General features: G+C 41.3%; 1 protein-coding gene across 2 annotated transcripts; it reads right to left on the bottom strand.

The window, feature by feature from the left end:
- Positions 1-281: 281 nt before the first annotated feature.
- On the bottom strand, positions 282-9,454 carry LOC121927316 (tubulin alpha-3 chain). Of its 2 annotated transcripts, none has more exons than XM_042461047.1 (5): positions 9,328-9,454; positions 5,651-5,873; positions 4,028-4,176; positions 2,831-3,511; positions 282-671 (listed from the first exon to the last, which is right to left on the bottom strand). In XM_042461047.1, the coding sequence occupies exons 1-5, from the start codon at positions 9,328-9,330 to the stop codon at positions 375-377; spliced, it is 1,353 nt and encodes a 450-aa protein (XP_042316981.1). In that variant the 5' UTR covers positions 9,331-9,454; the 3' UTR covers positions 282-374. The 2 variants fall into 2 exon arrangements, with proteins under 2 accessions (XP_042316981.1, XP_042316979.1); XM_042461045.1 differs by lacking the exon at positions 9,328-9,454 and adding an exon at positions 8,999-9,018.
- Between the last annotated feature and the right edge of the window lie 1,716 nt (positions 9,455-11,170).

Below are 11,170 nucleotides of genomic sequence, written 5' to 3'. Positions count from 1 at the left end.
TTCATTTTTTTGTTTAAATTCTCATTATTTTTAATGGGTAGCCAATGAATGTAATATGTATTTCTTATTTCTAATGATATTTCAGGTACTATTTCCAATCAAATCCTAGAACAGCCTGGATAAGATTCTATTAGATAAAGCTAGTGATGGAAATAATATATTTAACAGCAATACTAATGGGAAATAACTGAAGAAATTATTGTTTTTCAGAAAAGATTTATAGTAACTATTTATCCTAGAAAAGTTTAATCTATTTGAAACACTTATTAAACCAAACCTGCTAAAACATTTAGATTTTTATTTGAAACTGAACAAGAGAACCACAATATGAAATTACTCTTAAATGTTGATCATTCAATATTACTGGGTTTCTTTTAATACTCTTCTCCTTCTTCAGCCTCAGCTTCCACAGAATCAACACCCACTTCTTCATAGTCTTTCTCAAGGGCAGCTAGATCCTCACGAGCTTCTGAAAATTCTCCTTCTTCCATTCCTTCCCCAACATACCAATGCACAAATGCTCGCTTAGCATACATCAGATCAAACTTATGGTCAAGACGAGCCCAAGCTTCTGCAATGGCAGTTGTATTACTCAACATACAAACAGCACGCTGCACCTTGGCCAAATCCCCTCCTGGTACTACAGTGGGTGGTTGGTAATTTATGCCTACCTAGAAGGGAAAAAATTAAACAGAATTAAGCCTTCCTATTATACAATGCTCCATCATCCAAGGGAATGCCATTTATACATGAAAGAAATCATAACGTTTTTAGGAGAATCCAATTTCTTCCTTACTCTGAACTAAATTAAGCAGGTAACAATATGTGAGATAAAACTTAAAATATGGAATCTTGGGCAGGATACAAAACTGCCCAAAAAGGGTGGTCTGCCTGCGCCTTGTTTTGCTGCGCGAGGGAGCCACAGCGGACAAAACGCGCAGCTCCCTCGCACACCAAAAAGAACACTTAAAAAGCCAGTTCTTCTTGTGGCGCCATAAGGACGTCACAGTACATGACGTACGGACGCTAAACATCCGACACTTCAAAATGGTGGTGCCCATGTATATAGGGTGCCGCCATTTTGACGCCTTCGTCACGTGCTAGTTGAGGCCAGTATGGGCGGTGTGCCCTCGGCCAACCCATAGCATGTGACAGGGCACCGCAAAGGCCCGTCTGGAGAGGGCCTATGTCAAGCTATTTAAATAATGTGTAAAAGGTGGGGCTATATTCACAACTATTATTTTAAAACATCCTGGTGTTCCACTTCTACAAACCAGCATGGGAAGAAGGAAAAAAGCAAGTTTCTGTGGAACACAATAAGGATCCCTCTGTGAGATGGTACCATATGGCCCTCTGGGTGATGCTGGGCTTTTCATAAATTCGTTACATCCCCCAACATTGGCTGTGATGGCTAAAGCTGACAGGAGCTGCAGCGTAATATCTGGAGGGCCAGATGCTCCATCCTCTGAAGAGAAAACTGTGCTCCTATATTTTTGTAAATTATCTATACACCAATAGATTACACCCTTCTGAATGGTGTACTTGTATTTCACTCCATACTGCCTCCCCATAAATCAGTGTATTCATACCTTAGGATCTGGCTACATATCCTTTTGCTTTTTACACACCTCATTCCTACTCCCTAATGGTGAAATAATTTGAACAATAAATTAAATCTGTAATCCATCAATATCCCAGGGACTTCTCTAGATCTAACTGACAAGTCTGCAGCACTATGTGTAACTTGCCCTAAGAATGCATAAATATGCTGCGCAAAGGGGGATGGAGACTAATTTCGGCTCAAACAGATGTTTTTATTGCCTGAAAACATGATTTGTGCTGCTAGCTTTAATGACATAAGGAAAATGACGAAAAGTAGACATTATTACCTCCCACAACTACTATACATAGAACTGAAGAATGATTATCTCTGTTCCCTGGAAGAGAAATACCTTTGGTATAAAATTGACTACATATAGTATTTTGAAGTATAGTATTCTTTGATGTCATGCTATACAGATGTGCTGGACAACAAGGCCACATGACCATCCTGACTGGGGAGGATGGGATTTGTAGTCTTAACATGTCTGGAGAGCAGATCTGGAAGCTACTCTGGAGAATAAAGTACCACTTTTATTTAGCAAATACTAGTACATTTTTAATAGGTGGAAATAGTGGACCGTTTTGTTTTTAATTCAGAAGCTGAAATCCTTCACTATTTCATAAAGCTCTCTGAGTTCAAGCCACTTGTCTGTCTCAACCTGACCTACCTTACTAGACTCTCTGTTCTCTGGAAGGAACAATATCAATTATTTTGGCCTATGCCCATAAATAAATCATGACGGTAACAATATCAATATAAAACTTGGAATGCATTGTCTTTTAAGTACTTCTAAATGTCTCAAAAGAGCATTAAAACAGGTCTACAAAAGGATCTAATTCAGGTATGACAAATTTACCATTTTTCCCCCAAAAGCAGCCCAATATTTTACTGGTTTGAGACATTGGTTGGCAATTCTTATTCAATAATTCATTGTGATGAGGGAAGCATTTTCTATGAAAATCAAGTTATATAACTTTGGCTGTTGTCATATGAAAGCAACTTCTATTACCTTGATTTCCAAAGCATGGCCTATGAACAAATGCTCAATTATAGACAGCACAATATCAGCAAAGTACTAATTTTGAATGCATCCACAAAAATAAACTAAATCAGATTAATTTCTGTTCACTTCTGATTTGTTGAGATGTGCTAAAATATGCCTGCCAGGCGGACACAGGGCAGCTATGGAGGCTGTGCTAATACAAAAACCTAATAGTACGCTCATACCTTGAATCCAGTTGGGCACCAATCCACAAACTGAATGGTACGCTTTGTCTTGATAGTTGCAATAGCTGCATTGACATCTTTTGGGACAACATCACCTCTGTACAGCATACAACAGGCCATGTATTTACCATGGCGAGGGTCACACTTTACCATCTGATTGGCTGGCTCAAAACAGGCATTAGTAATTTCAGCCACAGACAACTGCTCATGGTATGCCTTTTCAGCTGAAATGACGGGTGCATAGGTTGCCAGAGGGAAATGGATTCGTGGATATGGGACAAGATTTGTCTGAAATTCGGTCAGATCTACATTGAGAGCCCCATCAAAACGAAGTGAAGCTGTGATGGATGAAACAATCTGGCCAATGAGGCGGTTTAGGTTTGTGTAAGTAGGACGTTCAATATCAAGATTACGTCGACAAATATCATAAATGGCTTCATTATCTACCATGAATGCACAGTCAGAATGCTCCAGTGTCGTGTGTGTAGTGAGGATAGAATTATAAGGCTCTACTACAGCAGTAGACACTTGTGGGGCTGGGTAAATTGCAAACTCCAACTTGGACTTTTTGCCGTAGTCAACCGAGAGTCTTTCCATGAGCAGAGATGCAAAACCAGAGCCAGTACCTCCTCCAAAACTATGAAAAATGAGAAAACCCTGGAGACCTGTGCACAGATCAGCCTGGAAGCAAAAAGAGAAGACAAGCAAAACATAACTGTAGTATTGCAACTGTGCAGATATGAAGTACAGATCACTCTTATTTGGCACAGTATACATTTAAAATGTGACTTATTAATATATATGTATGTATGTATTCATTATTAATATATATCTATTCATTAAAAATAGTTAGCATTAGAATCCATTAACCATGAACACCTTTACCCACTTAGTTCTTGGAAGAATTATCACTTGAAATAAAGATGTGTTTAGACATTGGGTGGAATTATTAGATATAGGTTTTTTAATGCCTTGTTTAAATATTCTGATCTTTAAACAGTGGTCTGTTCATGGCAAAAATATGAAATGTTAATTTGAGGCCAAGTAATATACTTCCCATAAAGTTCACCCAATAAAATACCCCTCTCATAACATATTTTTTTCTGAAAATACTGGTAAGAAATATTTTTTGTCTTTTCAATTTTTACATTAACATAAAAATGTATTATCTGCACCCACTCTCACTGTTGAACTCACCAACTTGCGAATGCGATCCAGCACTAGATCAACAATCTCTTTTCCTATGGTATAATGGCCTCTAGCGTAATTGTTAGCAGCATCTTCTTTTCCAGTAATAAGTTGCTCAGGATGGAACAACTGCCTATAAGTGCCTGTACGCACCTCATCTGCAAAGGTTTTAAAAAACAACTGTTTACTTGACTGTAACTATTCCAATCTTCTACCCAATATATTTTTTATTTTGACATCTTGTGCAATTATAACACCAATATTATTTCACACTCTATTACTACTATTAGTCAATTAATATGATCTTTATTTTTATGATTACCACTAACATAGTATTATTGTGCCTAATGTCTCATGAAACAAAGATTGTATACGTCCAGTTAGGTGGGAAATGTGATAGTTCCATTGCAAAAGTTTAAATAAAAATCTGGGAGAGAGGAGATAATGAGGTATTTCTAGATTCTGCTTTTACTTGAATAAATTGTGATTTTGCTGCACAGAATAATAGCCAGTGGTCCAAAACACACTGCAGAAATAATCCCGTCTGAAACCACTTAACTGCCCTGGCTCAGTGCTAGGGAATCCCAGGAATTGTAGTTTATTGTGGCACCAGAGCTTTCTGATAGAGAAGGCCAAATGTCTCACAAAATTACAGTTCCTAGAATTTCCTAGCACTGAACCAGGGCAGTTAAAGCTGTCTCAAACGAGATTATTTCTGCAGTATGTTTTGGATCAGTTTTTGTCACAAATAAAAGCAAACTCAAAGGATGTCTGTAGATTACAAGTAGTCCAAGGTCTGTTTGCAGAGCTGATTTACCGGTATGTTTATTCGGTGCCACCCTTAACATGATTTTTCAGAACTCCTCTCCTAGGTTCAGCAAAATCCGCTAAACTTAGAAAACCTATCACAATTTTTCCTGCAATAGCTAGACAGTAAATGCTTCAAGTTGTCTTAGTTCCAAAACACACTGCTGAAATAACCCAGTTTGAGACTGCTTTAACTGCCCTGGCTCAGTGCTACAGAATCCTGGGAATTGTATTCTACTGTGGTCCCAGAGCTCTCTGACAGAGAAGGTTAATGTCTCACGAACACTACAGTTCCCTGAATTCCCTAGCATTGAGCCAGGGAAGTTAAAGCAGTCTCAAACTGGATTATTTCTGCCATGTGGCTTGGACCTGCCTCATCAGACCATTCTTTTGAATGACTTCAAAGGAAAATAAAATACTTTGAAGTTCGAAAGAAAAAGTGTGGCACAGAATTAGCTATTTCAAATCAGCCTGTAAATAATTTTTTCTTGCTTCTTTCTGCATTTCTTAGATACTGGCACAATGTACAACAAAAGAAGAGGGCAAATGGTTATATAAAGTGAAGCTCAATGCAAAACAGCCTTTTCCCTACTTCCAAGTACGCATTGTTATTTGTTAGGTAAAACAGTCTTGTCTAAATGAAACTGGGAAACTAACTCTGAATACTTGTGAACACAACCCATGTTAATAAAATGGATTAGTTAAATTATACTGAGTGTTGTTTAGATGAACCCATTGTATTAATAGTGTCCAAAATGCTGGACACTATTAAAAGCAGAAAATATACTGTAATTTGATTGTATGAATTAAAACTCATATACATACCAACCACAGTTGGTTCAAGGTCCACAAAGACAGCCCTGGGCACATGTTTACCAGCTCCCGTTTCACTAAAAAATGTGTTAAAGGAATCATCACCACCTCCTATGGTTTTGTCACTCGGCATCTGACCATCAGGTTGGATTCCATGTTCAAGACAATACAATTCCCAACAAGCATTACCAATCTGAACTCCAGCCTGTCCAACATGGATAGAGATACATTCACGCTGTCAAGTTTAAAAAAAAATTGGGGGGAGAGGGGGAAGAAAGAAAACAAGCAATTTTAAAAATGCATATTACATAGCACCACAAAAAGCAAACTGTTGAACAAACCATGCATTTAACAATATGACATTCCCTTTAGATATTGAAAGTAGATCATTCCTTTCAAATACAGTCCGTCCTTGCCTTACGCGGGGGATCCGTTCTGGATCCCACCGCGTAAGGCGAATTCTGCCTATGCTCGAGCCCCATTGGAAACAATGGGGCTCATGCGCAGCGGCATGCAAGCGCCCATTCAATTGAATGGGACGCGCCGCCCCTTCCGCCCCGCAGCTTGAGCGCGTATGCTCAAGGCCGTGTATGGCGCAGGCACGCTGTATAGTCTTCTTGCTCTAATAAACATTTTTTCCTTACAATCTGAACTCTAGCGCTCAATATCTACCACACACATTTCTTAACATTTTCTCTCAACATTCTCCTAACCAGGTGATACAAAGTCAGGCCTTGCAAAAATTATTTCTTCTTGTTGTTAACTGCCCTCAAACAGACCCTGACTCATGGGGACTCTGTGGATGAGACACCTCCATTTCCATCCCTGTCCTCCACTACTCTGCTCAGGTCCTGTACATTCTATGCCCATGACCCCCTTAATTTAGTCTATCCAACTGGCATGTAATCTTTTTCCCTGGTTACCTTTCCCCAGCATTAGTGTCTTTTCTAGTGAGTCCTTTCCTATAGTGGCCCTATAAAAGAATTCTCCAAACCTATTTGCAACCTTTCTGCTTAGGTCCTGTAAATTCATGCCTGTGACCTCTCTGATTGAGTCTATCCATCTGGTGCAGGGCCTTCCTCTCTTTCTACTGCCTTCCACATTACTTGGCATTATTGCCTTTTCTAATGAGTTATGCCTTCTTATGATGTGGTCAAAGTACGACAGCCTCAGTTTTGTCATCTTGGCTTCTAAGGGGATTTCAGGCTTGATCTGTTCTAGGACCCATTTGTGTTGTCTTTTTGGCAATTATTTAATCCTCATTAATAATTATAAATTATACTAAGTCCCCTCACACTATTAGCCCCCTCCTTGATTTCACCACAGCATCCCCACATTTTGTTTATCCAATGACAACCTTCCCACCCGGTGACCAAAGGTCCTCCTTTTCCAGGACCTGTCCGACATTTCAGCCTTCTGTCCAGGAGGAATTCCAAAATGCCCTCCATTTTGAGCAGGACTAAGAAGCATGAATTCGCTTTTCTAAGTATTTTTGGTCAGGGTGACCAGTCATCCTCCTTTTCCAGGACATGGCCTACATTTCAGCCTTCTGACTGGGAAACATTTGAAAATGTCCTTCATTCTGAGCATGACTAAGGAGCCTGAACTGACATTGATATGGCTGTTTTTAGTTCAGGGTAGCCAGCTGCCCTCCTTTTCTAGGACATGCCCTACTTTTCAATAATCTGTCCAGGAGGAATTCCAAAACGCCCTACATTTTGAGCAGGGCTAAGAAGCATAGATTGACATCGATATGAGTGTCTTTAGCTTCTCTTGGGTCAGGCCCTAAATTTTTCTTGAACGTCCCAGATCAGCTATTCCCAAACTCTGGCTTTCCTGGTGCTTTAAGATAAAGACTTCAGCTCCAAAAAACCCTAGATCCAAATTGGGCCCAGATAGCTGAGGCTTCTGGGAGCATAAGTCCAAAACACCCGGAGAACCAGAGCTTGGGAATAGGTGTCCTCCATCTCACAGTGCCTTATCCTCCTTGGCAGTCAGGACCCTGGCTTCTCTCCCTAAATCGGCATCCTCCATGGTGTCATTCCAGAGGCAGGCAAAGGTTTAAGGGGGGGGGGGGTTCCTCTTTGAAATTTTAAAAGGGCATCCAATTTAAAACACTTCAGACGTGCCACAATGTCAGATAAAACAAACAAAAAAAATGATCCAGTTTCAATCTTTTTAGAATTGCCGAGGGGAGCGTTGAACTCTCTCAAAATGCTTGGGACCAGAAGTGTCCTGGATTTGTGGATTTTTGAATGCCTCAGTTTGGGAGATGAGACCTGTCCTAAACACAAAATCCATTTATAGTTTATTGTGGGTTTTTGGGGCTATGTGGCCATATTCTAGAAGAGTTTATAGAAGGGAATAAGCTCTTATAGAACATGCCCACATAGCCTCAAAAACCCACAAAAAACTATAAATGCTGGCCATGAAAGCCTTCAACTTCACGAAACCCATTTAGGTCCAAAACACACTGCAGAAATAATCCAGTTTGAGAGTGCTTTAACTGCATTGGCTGAATGCTAGGGAATTCTGGGAAATGTAGTTTTGTGAGACCTTTAGCCTTCTCAGAGTGCTTTGGTGGTGCAACAATAAACTACAGTTCCCAGGATTCCCTAGCAGAGGCAGGGCAGTTAAAGCAGTCTCAAACTGGATCACTTCTGCAGTGTGTTTTGGACCATATACACCTCGTACACACACCCATGTGCGTGTGTGTTAGGTACCTTTCATGCCATTCCTGACTTACGGTGAACCTATTATGGGGTTTCCTTGGCTAAATTTTTTCTTTATCATCCTCAAAACTGTGTGCTGTGCAGGCCTTCAATTCTTCTTCTTATTATGTTTATTTATGCCCCACCTTCCTCCCAGCACAGGGACCCCAAGGCGTTTCTCGAACCTAAATCTTGGCAAGGTTTGCCCAGAGGAGGCTTGCCATGGAGTGGCAAGAGGCTGAGAGAGTGTGACTTGCCCAAGGCCACCCAGTGCGTTTCATGGCTGAGCTGGGACTCGAACCCTGGTCTCCAGAGGCATGCACTAAAACAAAGGACAGTACTTGACCAGTCATTGGAGAATACTTTCCCGCAGAGAATCATGGGCAATACTTGCCCATAGGGAGACACTGGGGATTGCTTCCTCATAGAGAATCATTGGAGAATACTTTCCCATTGAGGATCATGGGGATAGCTTGCCCATAGGGAAGCATGGAGAATACTTGTCCACAGGATTAGTTGCCCATAGGGATAGCTTGCCCATAGGGAAGCATTATTCTCCAATGGCATCCCTACGGGGCAAGCGCTGTCCTTTGCTTTCAGTACAGCCCTGTGTGATTAATCCCACTCCCTTTGTGTCTAGCGCCAGTACCATGGCGAGGCTGGGGCTTTGAGCCTTCCCCGAAGCGCTGCTGTCTCGAGGGCAACGGCCGCAACCGTTTGGCGCCTTTTCGAGGCCGCGCGGGCGCACGCCATTGGCCGAGGAGGCCGCTCGTTCCCCGTCAGCCAATGGCGTGCGCTCGCGCTGCCTCGAAAAGGCGCCAAACGGTGGCGGCCGTTATCCTGGCGCTTACAAGGGAGGCGGGGCGCTCGCTTCGAGCCTCCCTCTTCGCACCCTGGACTCCACACAGAGCAAAACACACTCCGCTGTCCGAGAGCCTGAGGCTAATCAAGCCCCCCCTCCCTCCCTCCCTCCCTCACCATGGTGCCTCGGCTATCGGCTACTCCCTGCTCGCGCCCTCAGCGTCCGACTCTAATTGAGGACTGGCGTCGACTAACCGACCGTTAGAGACTGAAAAGAGCAACTGCCTGCCTCGCGCCCCGCCCCCTTTTTCCCCCTCCCAGGCCCAACCCCTCGCGCCCTATTGGCCAGACCGGCTGCGGGGCCGCACGGTGATTGGTCGAGCGGGTTGTCCTTCTACTTGAGGGGGCGGTGGCCTCTAGTGTGGAAGGGCCTTGTTGGGAAGTTTGGGCGGGAAATGGTAGTAGTAATAATAATGATAATAAAAATTATTAATTATTAATATAATTATATTAATATAATTATATCGTTATTATTAATTTCTATCCTGCCTATTATTAATTGCTATCCTGTCAAGGTCAATTAAAAACCATATCAATAGTAATATATATATACATATAACACACACACACAAATATACATACTTAGTATTATTATTGATATGTTTTATTGTTTTATTATTATTATTGATATGTGTTTATTGATCTTGATGATTGATTTTATTATCCCATCTCCTCAGTCAAGATCAATAAAAACCATATCAACAATAATAATTTATTCCTATCCTCTCTTCAGTCAAGAGCAATAAAACATATTAGTAATAATAATAATAAATATAATGCTATTTCCCGCCCTTTCAGTCAAGATCAATTAAAAACAAATAATAAGAATAATTTATTGCTACCTGTCTCTTCAGTAAAGATCCATAAAAACATATCAGTAATAATATAATAATAAAAATTTATTGCTATTCCCCCTCTTCAGTCAAGATCAATTAAAACCATATCAATAATAACTGACATAATAATAACAACAAACGAGGACTATGTTAAAATACAGTTAATTATAACAACACAAGAAAAGGACATTGGGGTAGTCATTAGGATAGTCCATTGGCTGCTAAGGGAGCTAAGAGGTTTTGTTTGTTGTTGTATGACTTCAAGTCGTTCCGACTAGGGTGACCCTAAGCCCTCACATATTGCAACTGCCCTGGTGGGTACAATGGTTAAATGTCTGTATTGCAGCCATTTGCTCACAAACCACAAGTTGCGATTTCGATATCAGACAAAGGCGCAGGCTCGACCAAGCTTGCATCCTTGCGAAGTGGCTAAAATGAGGAACCAGCTTGTTGGGGGCAATTAACTACAGTTGTAAACCACTTAAGAGACTGTTCAACAAACAAAACAACACAACAGATATAACATCGAGACCACCCCTCCCAACCAAGGGTCACACAGTAATGTGATGTATTTGTATGTGTGTGGTGTGTGTGTGTGTGTGGTGGGTGTGTGTATGCCAAATCTCTTCCATTCAGCTTTCTTTGAAGATGCCAGCCACGGATGCTGACCAGCACATAACTCTTCTAGAACAAGCCACATGGCCAAAAAAAACCACAAAAAATATGGATGCTGGCCATGAAAGCCTTCGACTTCACACTTAGAGACTTGCTTAGGTGGCATGAAGCGTATCTAAATGAAGCCGCTATTGCTATCATGGGGTTTTCTTTGTGAGATTTGCTTCAGAGGTGGGTTGGCATTGCCTTTTCCTGAGGCGAGAAGAGTATGACTGGGTGAGGAACGTAGAAAATGTATGCCAAAAAGGTCCTAAAAGTCATTGCAAGATTAAGAAAAAACCCCGGAATTGTTGTGTCTGGTGATGCAAATTTATTTAAGATTGCTATTAGAACATGGACCGGCCATGGAAACCCCTGAATGACGCTGGGGAGTCACACTCTCTCAGCCTCAGAGGATGGCAATGGCAAAGTCCCTCTGAAGAAATCTGCCAAGACAACCCCATGATAAG

The sequence above is a fragment of the Sceloporus undulatus genome, chromosome 3, assembly GCF_019175285.1.
Source record: "Sceloporus undulatus isolate JIND9_A2432 ecotype Alabama chromosome 3, SceUnd_v1.1, whole genome shotgun sequence".
NCBI lineage: Eukaryota > Metazoa > Chordata > Lepidosauria > Squamata > Phrynosomatidae > Sceloporus > Sceloporus undulatus.
This window is presented reverse-complemented; position numbering and strand designations above follow the sequence as displayed.

Bases quoted from the DNA above. Each gene is read 5' to 3' on its own strand.
- LOC121927316 (XM_042461047.1), bottom strand. The intron at 4,177-5,650 runs GTATGTATATGA...AAACCTTTGCAG, and splicing joins CCTTGAACCAACTGTGGTTG to ATGAGGTGCGTACAGGCACT. The intron at 672-2,830 runs GTATGAGCGTAC...TTTCCCTTCTAG, and splicing joins GGTGCCCAACTGGATTCAAG to GTAGGCATAAATTACCAACC.